Below are 11,372 nucleotides of genomic sequence, written 5' to 3'. Positions count from 1 at the left end.
GTACGGGCCCTGTCTATACCCGACTCCCGGTTTTAGTGAAGCTTCACGTACATTACGGTCTTGCTAAGCCTGATGTCTGATGCCCACAAAATCAAAATGGGATTTGAAATAATAATTGGGGTAAAAAATGTAAAATGATGTAGAGTAAATATATAATAATTGGGGTAGAAAATGTAAAATGGTGTAGAGTATATATATAATAATGGATATAAATAATTGAGTATAAATGTCATCCCTATTTAAAAAATAAATCATCAATACTTATTTATTCTCCCTCTCTTCTCTCTCATATCTTTTCTTTCTATTTATTCTCCTTCTATAAACGTGGATTAAGGGAAATTTTTGAAAAAGTCATTTCTAATGGAAACTAACTCCTCAATTCCTAATAATTCTCCTCTCTCTTCTCTCTCACATCTTTTCTTCCTATATATTCTCATTTTATAAATGTGGGTTAAGGGAAATTTTTGAAAAATATATATTATTAAATATTTAAAATGTCATTTCTAATGGAAATTAACTCATCAACCCCTATTTATTATTGCATATCTCCTCTTTTCCCTCTCCTCTTTTCTTCGATTTATTCTCTTCAATTTATTTCTTTTTATTTATTCTATAAATGCGGATTAAGGAAAATTTGAAAAAAAAATCTTATGCACAATGAGGTTATCTTTCTCTTTTTCAACTTTTTTTTTTTTTTTTTTCTTTTACTTATTTTTTATGTTATTATTTATTTGATTTTATATTCTTTATTTTTGTATTTCTTTTGCAATTTTTATTATTTGATTTTATATTGTAAATTAAATGTCTATAATTGTAAGGTAACTAAACTAACATTGGTTTGCATTTTTACCTAAATTTCTAATTACCATTGGTTTGCATGTCTTACCTAAATTTATTAGGGTTAAAGTCACGTGTATTTTTTTTTAATTGATACTTTAATTTACTTATATTTTGTTATAAAAAAAACATTATTAATAATTTATCTATTGTTGTCAAATATATGTGGGCCTCACAAAATATATGTAGGGGTACCCTAATGGGTTTTAGAAGGGCTTACACAATATATGTGGCGAAAAAGCATTGGTGCTTCCCCAATCTGAACTTTTATTATTCGCCTCCCCCACACTATTGAATCCTGGTTCCGCCTCTGGTGGGAGGAACTACAAATTGAGGAATGGCATGATATATAGAAGTGGCCCACGTTGCCCAAGATAAACTCTTTCTTATGAAGAGCATGTAATGTATTTGTAAATAATTTACATTTTCTGCACATTCTTAAATCTTAAGAATGCTGTTGCATTTGCATTTTGTATATTCAACCTGTTGTTCTTTATTTGTAAAGTGAATGGTCCCCGATCTTTCATCTTCTTTCTCATCTTCCGTCATCATTTTCATTTTGATCGACCCATCCTCTCAAACTCTCGCATGGTCATAAACTCAAGTGAAGCCGTGACCTTGATTTCCATAACCCAATTAAGTTGCTGAAACTTCAAATTCAACATTATTCCTTCATGTATGAAATTGCAAACCTTCATTGGTAGATCCCTCGAGACCCTTCCTAGTGGGGTTTCTCTACTTGTAGAGAAAAAAAAAAAAAGTAAAGAGGAGAAAAAAGATGGGTGAAGAGAGAAATCCTTCACCCTATGGTTGAGTCACTTAACTGAGAGGTAGTATGGTCTTTACAACATGAGGGTATAAAAGTCATTTTATACACAACACAAGAGTATAAATAGCACGATCAAAGGGCTTGATTGTTAAGGGCGTAACTTGGAATATTTCAATTTATTGAAAATAGATGCCTTGAAATATATGGTCCTTAAGGGTAACAATCACGAATTTGAGCCCCCTTAAGGATGCGCCATGCAAAAAACTCAAATAAAAATATTATAGTATATTTTATGATATAGAATATTAAAGTATATAATCTTACAAAAAAAAAAAAAAAACTATATGATTCTTGTACAATAAGATATTTTGGTATGAAATGATAAATTGTTATGATTAATGGTTGATGTATAGAATATATATATTAATTATTAATATTGTAAATTGAAGAATTCATTTAATATGGAAATGTATATAGTCAATATTATACTTTTTATTTTTTGATAAATGGTGCTTTTTATTAAATTGGAAAAAATGAGAAAAAAGGGGAATATTACATTATGAGAAATCGTTTCCCCTTGGCGTCAGACTGAATGAGCTCAGCTAGCCTATGGGGGAGGGCGGTAAGCCTCAAGCTTTTCTTAAGAGATAATTTTGCAAAGTTGGCGAGGAAGCCAGCACAATGGTTTGTTTCACGCAAATGGTGAAGGACAACATAATGTTGAAACGTCAAGCGAAGGCCAGCAATATCTTCCACGAGTTATAGAACTGCCAAGGGGCACTTATCCTGCCAGTGACAATGTGGACTACAAGTTGGGAATCAGACCACACCTAGATTTTAGTCGCACCATTTTGGTGAGCATGTGCTAACCCACATCTTATTGCCTCTAATTCCATCCTCAAAACATTTGCAACAAGACTTCCACCAGCTACTACAAAAATGATTTGACCAGTGAAAATTCTACCAATAGAACATTTGCATTAATGTTTTTTGTACATTAAGGTTAAGGATATTTAATATTGTATATTAAGGTGATTGAGATTTTCAATTAAAAAAATACACATTTGGGTATTATTATTTTGAGAATTATGGATATTCATCATCACTATTATTTATATATTTTTTATTTTATTTTAGGTAATACCGTATTTGATCGATTTAAATCCGATTCCGATTCTGATCTCATTTCGAAGTTCCGACTCTCTTCTCCAACTAAACCCTAGACGACGTACATCGACTCCAGATCTATTCCACTTGCAGAGCTTGCGACAGAGGCAGAGAAGTTGAACCTAAAAACGATAAGAAGGGAACCTCAAAAGATGGGATGGATAGGAGATGCCGTCGATTCTGTCAAATCTCTTCAGATCAGACAAGTCCTCACCCAGGCCATCAGCCTTGGTTCGTCTCTCTCCTTCGCCTGAAAAAAAAAAATCATTTCTTTACGTACATTACCATTGATTGGAGAACATGGATCCGTGTGGCCGAGCTCATCTAGCTTGGATGAAGCTATGATGTTGTTGAACGTGTTTAATTTGACATTTAATCTTCTTAAAATTTGTTCTTTAAATTTACCATATAAAATGTGAAGGACCTTTCCCGGTACTGCAGTTCTATGATTTGGGGCTTTTAGATCATATCGGTAAAATTTCGCATGGAAGCAATCTTTAACAATGACTATGCAACTTTTGTTGCTCCTCTTTTCCGAATGTTTTTATGCGTCAGGTGATTGGTATACTTGCATTTCAGGCAGTTTTCTTGTAATTGCCAACCGCTTTCTTGATATTCAGATCAGCAATGTTATTTGTTCTGCTGGGCTTGCAATTGGACAGGCAATTATCTTGTAAAGATAGGTTCTTCATGCGTCTAATGGCATGTGCTGACCTCCAAAGACCTTTCTTTATGACGCCCAAGTGATCAGATAAAACCATTCTTCTTTCGCGTTTCTTGGGAGGAGTACATCAAATTCGTACGGTGGAATCTGACCAGCTTCTTTATCTTCATTGGAAGCAAATTTATTTGTGCTTGAAGCATGAAGCACTTGTTTTCTTTATCTTTGCTGATTGAGGAAAAATCAATACATTGTTGTCTGGAACTTTGGATACACAATTCGTATTCCTTCCCTATCTCTCCTACTAGTGAAACTGTTATTCCAAGGCGTTTCTAGTTAAGATATTGTAGATGATGGTCTCAGTTCCCGACTAAGAAGTTCTTTGAGAGTCGTCAATTTGGGGAAACTAGGCACTGCATGTTGGTTAAATTTTTCAATGAAGTTTTAAACTGGTCAAGAAATAACGACATGGACAATGTTATATCAGTATACAAATTTCACTTTCTAATTTAATATTATCCTTGCATTTATCCATTTACGGTTTCATTTTGTGGGTTCTTATTTTTTCAGTCCTTGTTTACTCAAATTGCTGGCATTGCCTGGCAACTTTTCTTTATAGTGTTATACCAAAGTGATGATACTATTCCATTTCACTTCATTAAGAAGAAATGAACTATGTTTAAATTCCAACAAAGACAAGGGGCTGAGCATAACCTTTGGAATATTTACTGTGTTTGCTATTATATTGTAAAGTACAAGCTTATACCATTAGTAAGAGAATTTAGTTAGTAAGTAAGGGCTTTAGAAAAAAAGGCTATGTATATGTCAATTGGGATGAGGCTGAGTTGAGTTGTATATATGTTAAATGTTAATCAATTATCATTCCCAATTTTGAATAGACTAATGGTGCTTTATAATGTGAATTCTATAATCAGAAGGCCATGGTTCACTGGTTTGAATCCGGTTTTTCTAATTGTACTTGCACAGTTGTTATTCTTATTGAATGTTTGTCTGTATCTTCATCTAACAGTTCCAATTTCTTATCTGTATCAGGTATGATTGTTACATCAGCATTGATAATATGGAAAGGCCTGATGTGTATTACCGGCAGTGAATCTCCAGTTGTGGTTGTTCTTTCTGGTAGCATGGAACCTGGCTTTAAGAGGGTAAGTGCATTTGATGAAGAAACATTTTGATGCCGTCCTCATCAACAGCTTCACTGTTTTCTACTGCTTTTTTTATTCTTGAGATCTAAATGTGAAGCTTTTCTGTCCAAATTAAGTACTGTATAGATTAATTAATTAGTATGGCTGCATGTAGAGTTGACCAGAAGTATGATGTAACCTCAATTTCTCAGAATTAAAATGCGCTAATTTTTTTTATTTATGCAAAAGTACTTTTGGTAGCTGTACACTTACTGCCTCTTTAATTGCCTTCATGAGAAGTGAGAGAAATTTGGTCATGGATCTGTAGATGTGAAGCTAGTATTTTCTATTCTAAGTTTAAAATGTTTCTAGGCAGTTTCACAATAATTCGTTTAGCTCATCCAATTCATGAATATATTTGTTCTAGAATTCTTATTTAGAAGGGTGAAAGACAAGGAGTCCTAGTGTGTTTTGGGTTATCTTAATTTTTTATGGGAGAAAAGTGGAAAAAACTGTTTGTCTCATACTTCTGTCGTACATCTACAAATGCAATCACAGTTTCAATCATGCATATGTGATTTCATTTGTGAAATAATGAAGATATACTTTTATTGAGGGTTGTTGACTACGTCAATCTATTCAACATACTTTACAATGAGTTAGTTATTTTCTCAAAGCAGAAAATGATATATTCTATTGTAGGGAGGGAGTGCATAGCTTGATTGCTAGCTAAATCTCTTGATTGATTAACTATATCCTTTTATTTTTTTGGTCAATTAACTATATCCTTGATTGAGGTGGAGATTGTCTGAAATTCAAAAAATTGAAAAATAATTCCGTTTTGCCCTGGGTGAGTCTGTCGTATTGCGGAGCATGTGAATTAAGTCACTTTATGGAACAGGATGCTGCACTCTAGAAGAACTATTTTCTCTCTCTTTCTCAACTCTGTCTCAGTATGTTTTTTCACCTGTTTCCTATACATATTTTTATGTTAGCTATATAGTTTTTTGAAAATAGAAGAGCTAGGGGCAGAACTAAGATAACCTTAACATAAGTGGTGAGAAAGGATATGCATAGCTTAGGCCTTGTATCTTGCATGGCCTCAAACAGAGTTGATTGGCAGGCAAGAATACATGTAGCCATCTCCATTTAGTTGGACTGTTGGAGTCTTGGGACAAGGCTTGTTGTTGTTGTTGTATATAATTTTTTTTGGTCTTGTAGTTATTTATAATTTATATATGCAATTAGTAGCTTTCATCCCAAAATACAAGTTACTGTTCTTTCATAATAAATCTGTAGGTGCTTGTTCTCTATTAAAGTTCTCTTACTCCTGAGTCTGTGCTATTCATAGCTCACCACAGTTGGCAGTCTATTATAAAAGCAGCCTCGAATTGTCACTGCGTGAAATTGGGAATAACTAGTGGATTTCAAGAGCTGAATTTTAATATAAAATCTGAATGCATCTAGTTAGAGTCCTTCGACCACCCTCCCACAGAAAAAATAATTAAAATAAATAAATAAAAGACCAAAAGTTCTCCATATGCCTAGCTCACTGCTGGAAGTATTTCTTCATTCTTCACATTGGTTATCACTTTTTTCAATTTTAAGTTTGTATGATAGCGTTAACTTAAGAATTAGCATGTAATATTTGCATGCTTTCATGTATAGCTTTAGCACATAACAATTTATTGCTTTTGCAGGGGGATATTTTGTTTTTGCACATGAGCAAGGACCCTATCCGTGCGGGAGAAATTGTTGTATTTAATGTTGACGTATGTACTTTTTTGGCCCTTAATTTATTGATTTATTTTGTGTAGTGGTATATTTGATTTATTTTCTACATATGTCAACTTCTCTTCGGTATCCACAACAGCAATCCTTTTTTTTTTTTCTTTGGGGGGGGTCCATCATCAAGACCTGGGCCCATAGGCCCAGGGGAGGGGGAAGGTGTGGAGGAATAGGAGGCTCAAACCTAAAATCTCCTTTGATCTTACTGCATCTATATAGGAGATTGCCCATGTCCAAAAGCATGACCAAAATAACAATCTTGTTTACTTGTTCAAAAGAACACATTTCCATTATTCTTTTCTTCATGTTGCCTAAAAATGTTTGGTTTTAGGGTTGTCAGACTTGATCAAATACAAAAGCAAATTAAAAATTTATGTTTCCATTTGATTTTTTTGTTTATTCAATGGGAGGACTTTGATTGAGAAAGATATGACTATATGACTTTAGGCAACTTCATCGGTATTAAAAAAAATTCATTAAATGAGTTTATATATTGCCCTGCAATGAGCATTTGAACGTACCATGAAATCAGAGGAATGAAGTTTGTTGTGAGAGTTCTAGAAGTTGACTGATGGGGCTAGACCCATGAAAAAGATGGATTCAGAAAACCAACCATAAACAAGAATCAGATTTAAGATCTCCAGATCTCCAGAATTCTGAGAAACCCACAAACCAATTTAGAAACAGATTAAGACAAAGTTCTGATTGGAAGAATAGTTTAACAAAAATTCTAAGATTAATATACTGGATAAAGAACCATGGGACCAGATATCCCAAAACTTCTTCATTTCAGTAATCAGAGCTCAGAATTGACTCAAAGACAATCTGAAGAGTTTATCAAACTACGAATGAGAATTGCATTAAAAGTTCAGCAATTTCTGATCGTTTTGAAAGAAGATATTAGAGAATCTAAATTGGACAAAGAAAGGTTGACTTTAACCGAACCTGCACAATTAATTTACTGATGTTAAAACAAATTTTAGAAAATGAACTAGGAAAAACTGATTTCGTTTATTTATTCTTATATATATACTATTTGTGTTTTTGCTTTATTTTTATCTCTGTTGCTTTATTATGACATTCCAGAGTCTGTATTTCATCTTGATACTTTTGCTGATGCATCCTTCTTGACTTACTTGACCTTGTTGCAGGGGCGTGAAATTCCTATTGTCCATCGTGTAATTAAGGTAATCTCCTCAGGCAACCTTATCTGCTTTTTTTTCCCGACTGAGTCATTTGTTTAGTCTTTATTTCCATAGCATGTTCCTTGAAAAATCATTGGGAGTAAGTGTCCAGTTGCTAGTCTTTTAACATCCCTACTGATGTGGTGAATCTTCCTCCATTTTCTCTTGTAAATGTGATATTCCTCTGAGCAAAACAATCCAATAAAGGCAAGTCAGAGGATAAGTCTCTTCAACAGGATATCTGTTCCCAGCCATCTTTACAAGGAGGATGAGAAAAATTTGTAGTTCTCTCTCTGTGTCTCCCCCCCCCCCGGAAAAAGAAAAAAACACTTAAAATGACCTCATTGCAGTCCTCTCTTATCCCCTCTCTGAAACCTAGAAGTGACCTCATTGTAGGAGTCTTCCATGATCTCCAAGCAAACTTTATCATATTTCATTCATAAATGATAAAGATAGGGGTAATCTTCTGAGTATCGAAGAACATTGAGGCTACAGGAATAGTGACAAACCAGAAGGATTTATGTTTGAAAATCCCGATACAACTGGAAAGTGGGATAAGTTATAGGATAAATCCTTTCAATGAACAAATATTTCAGATTTGTCTTCTTGTCCAAAATCTACATGTTTTCAATATCAAAAGAATGAATAAGCATATGATCCTTCAAATTCTTCATCATTCCAGAATGGGAGGCTAATATTAGGGTAGTTTTTCTTATTTTGGGACTTTGGGTTGTTCAAATTGTTGTGAAATGTTGTTTGTCTTTTACTATCAAACAGTTCATATCGGAAATTTTTTAATCTTTTACTATTAGTTTATTTTGGTTATTTAATTGCTATAGTACATTTTTGCAGGTACACGAACGGAAAGATACCGGTGAGGTTGATGTTCTCACAAAAGGTACTAAACTTTTTAATAGTAGATATCTTTGGATGCAAAAGTTTTAAATTTGATAGTATTGCCTGCAATGTTCATTATAAAAGAAATCTTCCAGAAACACATTCTAGGCTTAGTGGTAATTCCAGGGGAAGGGCTCTCTGAGCCTACGGCATTCACTGGTCACTTCCTTGCATTGAACACATTATATTCATTTTGTTAGTGAAAGAGAAATTAGGTTAATCCATGTGAGAAGCTGTAGATTAGTACCCTGCTTGCTCAGAGGATCTTCTCCTATAATTTAAGTTTTGTGGCACCTACCAGGATTCAGGTTCAAGGTTTTGAATGCTTGCTTAATTCCTCCATCTTAGAGTGCCTTTTCTCTTGCAGGGGATAACAATTTTGGGGATGACAGACTTTTGTATGCTCATGGTCAACTCTGGCTTCAGCGCCACCATATAATGGGAAGAGCTGTAGGGTAAATACCTTTTAGCATTCTCTTTTTCATAATGAAGGAATGTGTCAATTCCTATTTTTGTAGAATTTTCATGTAAAAAAGGATCTGGTACGCATGGTAGTATGGACTATAGTTTATCTCCTCTTTTTTTTTTCTTCCTCTCCTCATATTTTTAATATTTAGTCAATGCTATTTAGGGACAATACTTATGTTATTTTTGGTTTATTGGCATTTAATTTTGCTCTTCTTGAATAAGAAAGCAGTACCTTTATTAATATTGCAAGTTTTGCTTGGTAAAAGGAAGGTAACAAGGGACCATATCTGGCCCCAAAGCAATACACTGTACTGTACATATGCCTATAATCCTACACATTGAATATCGTACTTAAATTGTAAAATCAAACACATTTTTGTGACCATTCCCAATCTGTTAGTATTCAGCATGGACATGTAGCCTACTGGGTTTTAGGCAGATCAGCATTTCCAACAACTTGCTTCTAATTTATGGTCCAAATATCTCTCTGTAGGATTTATGTATATGTAATTACCTTTTAACTTAAGAGAATGTGGTTTTCTTTTCTTATTAGAAAAAAGAAACTGGCTTCTAATTTTGAATTGGTTTCAAGTGTCTGTAATGAGTGGGAACTACTTTGTTGTCCAGTTGTCACTAAATGGTCTAGTTATCTCACTCTTTGATGATGCTGATGGCAAGGGTAACTCCGTATCTGCCTTATTCAGTTGTGCTAATATTTTGCAGGTTCTTACCATATGTCGGCTGGGTTACAATAATCATGACTGAGAAGCCCATCATAAAGGTTAAATTTTTTTTCTTCCAGATTATTCTATTTTTTTACGACACATACATTTGATTTAACTTCTAGATTTATATGATTAAAGCCGGTCTTATCTCCGAATCTATCATGTTCTTATTAATAATTTTGGGAACGGTTTCCTGGTTTCCTGGTTTCCGCAATCCTTGAGGACATGCCTCTGGGCAAAATATTTGCCATGTGGCTGGTTGGATGGGGCTGAAATCTTGTGGGCAGATTAACCTAGGCTGTATGCTCATAAGTCCGGCTTTAACCCAAAGGAGCAGGTGTAGTGCTAAGGTGAAGTGTTGAAGAAGGTGCAGGCTAACACATCGACAGTTAAGCCTCAGTTCTATTACACAGAAAAAGATTATTGAATTTGAGTCTGAAATTAACATGCTATTGGAAAGGTTGGAACTGTAACATTAGCCATCTGTCTCACATAGGCATGCAGCCAGGAATCTTTTGCCAGTTCGGTAGGAAAGTTAGAGAATTGATATATTTGGTTGATCATACTTCTTGGAACATTTTCTGTTTGTGCATGATCACTCACTCAGAATTTTTGGCTACTTCGCTGTTCAAAAATTTGTGATAGAGCATCTAACCTCTCCAGAATCGGCACTACATCGTGAATGAGATTTTATTGGTTTCCTGGTTCTCAGTACTCGGTACAATAAATTCTGTCAGAGACAAACTTTATATAACTGAGTTTCTTGTTATATTTGGGTGTGGATGTGAGTAGGGCAGGTTGGAAGGTGGAGAAAAAATGATTTATATTTAATTCTCTTTTTTGTGGGTGAAGAGGAACTGATTCCACTTTATGTGTCTTGACTTTTAACTTGTATTCTATTATTTTTTGCAGTACTTGCTCATTGGTGCACTGGGACTGTTGGTTGTAACTTCAAAGGATTGAATGACTCCAAATTTCTCACCCTTGGTTAGCTTGGGGCTCTTCAAATCCATTACTTTGATGGCTGGCCGTTGTATGCTTTTATGCTTGGTTTGATCTGTGGCCTCCTTACATTGGGTGGAAGGGTGAATGTTAGATTTAAAAAGAAATAGAGGTTATAATATGGATTAAATGTCATACCTTTGGAAATGTTAATGGTGTTAAATTCACAATATTTTCCGTGTGTTCGGACTTAGTTTCTCTATTTCTTTTCTCTAATTCCTGGCGTCTGTTTTTTTTCTTCTTTTTCAACCTCCTGATTCTGTCACGCTCTAACCAAACAAATTTCACCAGATGGTAATGACCCCCCCTCCAAAAAAAAAAAAAAAAAAAAAAAAAAAAAAGAAAGAAAAAGAGCTTCTGATGTAAACTTCTGATCCAATTGGAATCAAGTGATTTTTCTGCAATAGATTGTTAGATTGTAAGATCTGACAATATTTGATGATTCTGACAGAACTGACTATCCCATTAGACAAACGGTTGGACTAATATATAACCAGAACTGTGAGAACTTGATGCGCAATTAATGCGCAACACTGTAGTCTGAATGGTTGATCGATATTGAGATCTCGAGATCTTAACCGTTCGCTGCAGGTGCTGCGCATTATCTCTACTGTTCGCTTTAATGCGCAGCACCCAAGTAATTTCACAAATGGAACTCAATAGTCTTTAAATCTTGAAAAGTTTAGGACCATAAACAGTAGAAAGGATGCCATTTTGCCTATTGCATAA

The 11,372-nt window shown here is 34.4% G+C and overlaps 1 protein-coding gene across 1 annotated transcript; it reads left to right on the top strand.

Annotated features, from left to right (window-relative positions):
• The first annotated feature begins 2,766 nt into the window (after positions 1-2,766).
• LOC149025137 (Peptidase S24/S26A/S26B/S26C family protein) lies at positions 2,767-10,859 on the top strand. Its single transcript, XM_089145358.1, has 8 exons — positions 2,767-3,004; positions 4,488-4,600; positions 6,280-6,351; positions 7,519-7,554; positions 8,404-8,449; positions 8,816-8,903; positions 9,640-9,697; positions 10,554-10,859. Exons 1-8 carry the CDS (start codon positions 2,926-2,928, stop codon positions 10,602-10,604), a joined length of 543 nt encoding a protein of 180 aa, XP_089001484.1. The 5' UTR covers positions 2,767-2,925; the 3' UTR covers positions 10,605-10,859.
• The last annotated feature ends 513 nt before the right edge of the window (positions 10,860-11,372 follow it).

The sequence above is a fragment of the Hakea prostrata genome, chromosome 2, assembly GCF_041222555.1.
Source record: "Hakea prostrata isolate BN-2017 chromosome 2, UWA_Hpros_2, whole genome shotgun sequence".
NCBI classification, from domain to species: domain Eukaryota; kingdom Viridiplantae; phylum Streptophyta; class Magnoliopsida; order Proteales; family Proteaceae; genus Hakea; species Hakea prostrata.
The sequence above is the reverse complement of the archived record's forward strand: the minus strand, read 5'-3'. Positions and strand labels throughout refer to the sequence as shown.

Coding starts and splice junctions, on each gene's coding strand:
- LOC149025137 (XM_089145358.1), top strand. CDS start 2,926: ATGGGATGGATAGGAGATGCCGTCGATTCTGTCAAATCTCTTCAGATC. Junction 3,005..4,487: donor CACCCAGGCCATCAGCCTTG/GTTCGTCTCTCT, acceptor TATCTGTATCAG/GTATGATTGTTACATCAGCA. Junction 4,601..6,279: donor TGGAACCTGGCTTTAAGAGG/GTAAGTGCATTT, acceptor TTGCTTTTGCAG/GGGGATATTTTGTTTTTGCA.